General features: G+C 51.2%; 1 protein-coding gene across 1 annotated transcript in view; it reads left to right on the forward strand.

Moving 5' to 3' along the window:
* Positions 1–6,203, forward strand: part of fhod1 (formin homology 2 domain containing 1) — a 22,438-nt gene extending 16,235 nt beyond the window's left edge. Inside the window, exons 16-27 of the mRNA XM_069175177.1 lie at positions 1–45; positions 125–288; positions 388–972; positions 1,863–2,018; positions 2,137–2,319; positions 2,405–2,524; positions 2,768–2,929; positions 3,011–3,201; positions 3,272–3,464; positions 3,581–3,755; positions 4,301–4,477; positions 5,526–6,203. The exon at positions 1–45 is cut by the window's left edge and continues 105 nt beyond it. Coding sequence (XP_069031278.1) covers positions 1–45; positions 125–288; positions 388–972; positions 1,863–2,018; positions 2,137–2,319; positions 2,405–2,524; positions 2,768–2,929; positions 3,011–3,201; positions 3,272–3,464; positions 3,581–3,755; positions 4,301–4,477; positions 5,526–5,611 — 2,237 coding nt within the window. The 3' untranslated portion in view covers positions 5,612–6,203. The remainder of the gene's footprint in view (positions 46–124; positions 289–387; positions 973–1,862; positions 2,019–2,136; positions 2,320–2,404; positions 2,525–2,767; positions 2,930–3,010; positions 3,202–3,271; positions 3,465–3,580; positions 3,756–4,300; positions 4,478–5,525) is intronic.

The following is a 6,203-nucleotide window of genomic DNA, read 5'->3' on the forward strand; positions in this document are numbered from 1 at the left end:
CTGCTGCTCCCGACACCACCGAAGAAGAGGGGAAGTTCACGCCCGGTGAGGCTGCTGCTGTTGATTCTGGTGACCCGGTGTCTTGTTGGTTCTGGGATGTTGACCTCCTTTGGGTTCCTCTCAGGTGAGGAGCTGGCCGGTCGCGTGCTGCAACGTCTCTCCAGCTTCAGAGCGCGTTCGGTGGAGCCGAACGTCCCCTGCGAGAGCAGCGCCTCCCGCAGGGCGGAGCTAGAAGGTCTGGAAGGCTCCGCCCAGGCGGCGCTGGCCCGACTGGCCGAAGAGCAACAGGTGAGAAAATGGAAGGACGTCCTTCCGTCGCCGATCAACGACGACTTGGACTCCGTGGATGAAAGCTGTGATTGACACCTGTCATCGTGCTCCCGTCAGAACCGACACGTCCGGCACCAGAGCAGCGTCGACGTGGAGACCCACGCCCGCCGCCTGGAGACGACCCAGATGACCCCGCTGGGCCCCGGGGGGCCCGCCGACGCCTGGCAGCAGCTGCAGCCGAGCGCCGCCGCGCTGCGCATCAAAGACCTCGACTTCTCCGACCTGCTGGACGAGGAGGACGTCGACGTCCTGGACATGGACACCTTCGACTCCTCGTCTTCCTGCTTCTCCGGCCTCCCTCCTCCTCCCCCTCCTCCTCCGGGCATGTCTGTCCCCCCTCCTCCTCCTCCCCCTCCTCCCCCACCAGGAGGTCTAGCCCCTCCGCCCCCACCTCCTCCTCCCCCTCCGCCAGGTGCTCCTCCTCCTCCTCCTCCTCCTCCCCTCCTGTTGTCCTCGGCGTCCTCGCAGAGGAAGAAGAAGACGGTGAAGTTGTTCTGGAAGGAGCTGAAGCAGGCCGACGGGCCTCAGAAGTGTCGCTTCGGTCGGGGGACGGTGTGGGCGTCGCTGGACAAGGTGGCCGTGGACACCGCCCGCCTCGAGCACCTGTTTGAGTCCAAAGCCAAGGACCTGCCCGTTGCCAAGGTAACCAGCCTTGTGTGGGTCGAGGGGGAGGTGGGGGGGGGGGGTTATTGAGAAGAGACACGCAGACTTTCAGCTCAATGTTTACAGGTGAATTAAAGTTTGTCTTTAAAACCTTAGCTTTGCCCCGAGTTTCGTCTCTCAGGCGACACACAGAGGACCAAACAGACCTGCACCATGTCAGCTGATCAATATGAACAAATGTCAGTGGAGAGATGTTGAACAGTTCGACCACCAGAGGGCGCCGCCAGGCTATAAAATGTTCTCCACGTTTGTTGAACAGTTCGACCACCAGAGGGCGCCGCCAGGCTATAAAATGTTCTCCACGTTTGTCATCAGAGCAGGATCCTAGTTTAAGAGAGGAGGACCTGCAGACACGACTCAGGGCAGAAAAAACACCATTAATTACATTTCATCAACACTGATTTTTACAAAATGATGTTCGGGTTTATAAAAACTAAATGTTAATTTTACATTATAAATACCGTTATCCATAAATCAAGTCTTTGTTGGTGTCACCAACACGTGTTTTGCATCATGTATGTTTATAATGGTGAAGTTTTGGTTTTAAAAAGGAGCGAATCCGATAAAAAGAAAACTGTTGAGACGTGTAAATATCAACAAGCGTGTCGTCTTTAACATGTTGTTTTATCAGTGTGTTTTCTTCCCGTGTTGTTTTTAACATGTTTTATCAGTGTGTTTTCTTAACGTGTTGTTTTTAACATGTTTTATCAGTGTGTTTTCTTAACGTGTTGTTTTTAACATGTTGTTTTATCAGTGTTTTCTTCCCGTGTTGTTTTTAACATGTTGTTTTATCAGTGTGTTTTCTTCCCGTGTTGTTTTTAACATGTTGTTTTATCAGTGTGTTTTCTTCCCGTGTTGTTTCTGTGCAGAAAGGACCTGAGACGAAAAAGTCTGAGATTCTGGTTCTGGACCCGAAGAGGAGTAACGCCATCAACATCGGTATGACCGTGCTGCCGGCGGTCCACGTCATCAAGACCGCCATCCTCAACTTTGACGAGTTCGCCATCAGCAAGGAGGGGATCGAGGTGCGGACCACTTCCTGTCTGCAGAGGATCAAATCGCTGTCATCTTAAACTACTTCATAATGAAACCAGTGTAAACTGGAGACCCGTTCACTGACTCCGCCCCCTCTGTCCCGAGCAGAAGATCCTCACCATGACGCCCACAGACGAGGAGAAGCAGAAGATCCAGGAGGCTCAGCTGGCCAATCCCGACGTCCCTCTGGGCCCGGCGGAGCAGTTCCTGTTCAGCCTGGCCTCCATCAGTGCCCTGACCCCCCGCCTGCAGCTCTGGGCCTTCAAACTCAACTACGAGTCTCTGGAGAAGGTGAAGAGCAGTCAGCTGATCGGTGGAGGATCGTCCGTGTGCAGCGACAACATGTAACCTGCTGTGACTCTGTCGCCCCCTGCAGGAGATCGCTGAGCCGCTGTTTGACCTGAAGCTGGGCATGGAGCAGCTGGCGTCCAATCAGACCTTCAGGAGGATCCTGGCGACGCTGCTCGCCATCGGAAACTTCCTCAACAGCTCCAACGTGAGAACAGAAACCAGCACGTTCACCGAAACATTAGTTTCATTCGACCAATCAGACGCCTCGCTGATACTGATCTGTATAAACATGAGATGATCTGATGAAGCTCACATCAGTGTTGTTGCTGCAAACAGATTAGAGACTTCAACTCCTACCTGTAGTCACATGACCTGTGTGTGTGTGTGTGTGTGTGTGTGTGTGTGTGTGTGTGTGTGTGTGTGTGTGTGTGTGTGTGTGTGTGTCCAGGTGAAAGGCTTCGAGCTGGGTTACCTGGAGAAGGTGGTGGAGGTGAAAGACACGGTTCACCGTCAGTCTCTGCTGCATCACACCTGCAGCCTGGTGGTGGAAAATTACCCACAATCCTCTGACATCTACTCCGAGGTTCCCGCCATCACGCGCTCGTCTAAAGTACGTCCGCCGTCCTCCGCTTCCTCCGAGCTCCGAGACGCAGCAGCTGAGTGTTGTTTGTTGTTGTTGTTGCTTTTTCAGGTGGACTTCGAGCTGCTGTCGGAGAACCTGGTGCAGCTGGAGAGACGCTGCAAAGCATCATGGGACAACCTGAAGGTGGTAACCAAACACGAGACCAAGGCGGTGCTGAAGAACAAGATGACGGAGTTCCTGAAGGACTGCACGCAGAGAATCATCATCCTGAAGGTCGTCCACCGGAGGGTCATCAACAGGTCAGCTCTCACTCAAACAGAGAGGGGAAGGGGCGGGGCTTATGACTGACTCCTCCTCCTCCTCCTCCAGGTTCCACTCCTTCCTGCTGTTCCTGGGTCAGCCGTCCTCCTCGGTCCGGGACATCAAGGTGACGAGTTTCTGCCGGATTATCAGCGAGTTCTCCCTGGAGTACCGGACCACCAGGGAGCGGGTCCTGACCCTCAAACGCAAACGCGCCGCCCACCGGGAGCGGACCAAGACACGGGGCAAGATGATCACCGAGGTAACCGGGGTCAAAGGTCACCGGCAGCGGTCTCGCCTGCAAACACGTCTTTTAAAGCTTTAAAATGAAACGAATATAAAATCAACTAATTCCCTAAATATGTCTCCTCCCGTCAGACCGAGAAGTTTTCGGGGGCAGTGCCTTGTCAGGACAGCCCCTCCCCCACCTCCGCTGCCATGGAGACGGAGGGTCAGGAGGAGGAGCATGAGAACATGAAGAACCTGCTGATCAGCACCAACAGTAGCCTGGGCGCTGAGCAGAGAGGCCTGAGACGCTCCCGGGCCGTCCGCAGTAAGACCTGGTCCTGTTAGACCTCCAGAGACCTGGTAGAGACCTCCAGAGACTTGGTAGAGACCTGGTAGAGACCTCCAGAGACCTGGTAGAGACCTCCAGAGACTTGGTAGAGACCTGGTAGAGACCTCCAGAGACTTGGTAGAGACCTCCAGAGACTTGGTAGAGACCTGGTAGAGACCTCCAGAGACCTGGTAGAGACCTCCAGAGACTTGGTAGAGACCTGGTAGAGACCTCCAGAGACCTGGTAGAGACCTCCAGAGACTTGGTAGAGACCTCCAGAGACCTGGTAGAGACCTCCAGAGACCTCCAGAGACCTGGTAGAGACCTCCAGAGACCTGGTAGAGACCTCCAGAGACTTGGTAGAGACCTCCAGAGACTTGGTATACTTCTAAAGACCTGATGTCGTAACCATGACGACATGAGTGGGCATTTCTTGTCTAAAAGGAAAAGGTCTAAGAATGTACCTCTGTTGGTTCTGGTCTTTGTTCATGAATACCTTGTTTTGTCCCGGTCCCGGATGATGTTCTGGTTCTGGTCTCCAGGTCTCGGCAGGGTGAGTCCATCTCAGATGTCGGTGGCCAGAGAAGACGGGGCGAACTCCCAGGACGACGCCACAGACGAGATCATGGACCGACTGGTGAAATCCGTTACCCAGAATCCCTCAGACCGAGCGTCCAGCCCCAAGACCCGCAAACGGTCCCGCCTCAACAGGAAGTCATGTGAGTATAAAAGCTGCTGACCTAAGCTTGTTGTGGAGGAGGAGGTTCAGCCACGTTGTCTCTACCAGGTCTCCCAGGGTTCATTTCACCAGGAATCGTCCAATCACTGAGCTTCATTTCAGTCAGGTGGTTAAAGACGAGGCTCTTCATTGGAGAAATCCGGAATGAGGACCAAACCGGGACGTTCAGCCGTGTACTCGGAGATGAAGTCCAAGTTTAGTTTTTGTTTAAGTCCACGACCTTTTAATCTTCTTTTTAATTCAATGTCTCTGTAAGACACAGCTGTCTCATCTTTATTAATGGTTACAGCTGTCTTATCTATATGTACGGTTACCAATGGAAATAGCTGGCTCCATCTTTGTCCCTGTAGGGTTACCATGGTAACAGCTGTCTCATCTTTGTCATCTACTGTTACCAGGGTTACAGCCGTTGTTGTTTTTTGTACGATTACCGTGGTAACACCCGTCTCATCTTTGTCGCTGCTTTCTGTCTGATTCTCGGTGGATTTTAGATAAATTTAACTTAATGTTTCTCAACGTCGTTCTTTCTGACAGCAGATCAATCAGTTTCTGATCGATCGATATCATCGACCGCGGGAGGAAACTGATCAGGAGCTCCGTCTGTTTAGTTTGTGTTTGTTGTAAGGAAATGTTCCTTTTTAGTCCGTTTGAGTTGTAACACCTTTTCTCGTTGATGACACTCGGACTCTTATTGTGAAGGGTGACCAGAGAACGAGGAACCTGCTGCCGGTCCGAGGTCCGGTTCTGCTGAAGGTCTCGGCAGGTTCAGACTCTGTGTGGAGACACAACAGCAGCTCTGTGTCCAAAACAGCTGCTATCTGTCCACATCACTGTTTTCCCTTCCTCAGCAGATTATCATCTGCTGCTGCTCGGAGGACGCAGAGCTAGAAATAGATGGAAGAGAATAGAATTTAGAATATTGAAGAGAATAGAATGTAAAAGATAATAGAATCTAGAAAAGGATAGAATGAGAAAGATAATAGAATCCAGAATAGAAAGATGGTTTCAGCTTGCTGTGTCTGTTGCAGTGAGGAGGACTCTGAAGAGCGGTCTCAGTCTGGACGTCGTTCAGGCGCTCGGACTCAACAGCAGCAAGACGGGAGAAAAAGTCTGATCGTCCATCGCTGGAGTTTTAATCACACACAGTCCCGAGGAGATGCTGTTCTCATCATCGTCATCATCGTCATCATCATCATTATCACCATCATCATCATCATCAAACCTAGTGTACGACTCAAATCTACAGTTCCACTTCCAGTCTGTCGGCTGCAGTCTGCAGCTTCACCACTAGACGGCGCTAAAACGGCACGCTGCTCCTTTAAAACCTCATTTTCCGCTTTGTCTTCGGTTCGAGTCCGAACGAACAGAAAATACAGATTTTTAGCTGAATTACAAACTTGAACACTGAAGCTGTAAAGTGAAGCTCAGACGCTCTGTTTATAAAATGAAATAAACTTCACAGAGACATTTTGAAGGTCAAAGTTGTGCAGAACATCACTTCCTGTAAAAGAACTGAACGTGTTCAACAAACCAGACGTGACGAGCTGTTCTGTGAAGGTTTAAATGTTTGTTTTTAAAAACCGGATGAGGAGAATCTGGAGTTTAAACTGCTTCGTTTTCATCCGAATCTTTTCTGCAGATAAAAAAAACAACCTGTAAGTTATTAAGTTATTAAAATGCAATAAAAGCCTGTCAAATGTCCCGCT

The sequence above is a fragment of the Embiotoca jacksoni genome, unplaced genomic scaffold (genome assembly GCF_022577435.1).
Source record: "Embiotoca jacksoni isolate LCO1_2020_lvr unplaced genomic scaffold, fEmbJac1.0.p SCAF_64, whole genome shotgun sequence".
Lineage (NCBI taxonomy): Eukaryota > Metazoa > Chordata > Actinopteri > Embiotocidae > Embiotoca > Embiotoca jacksoni.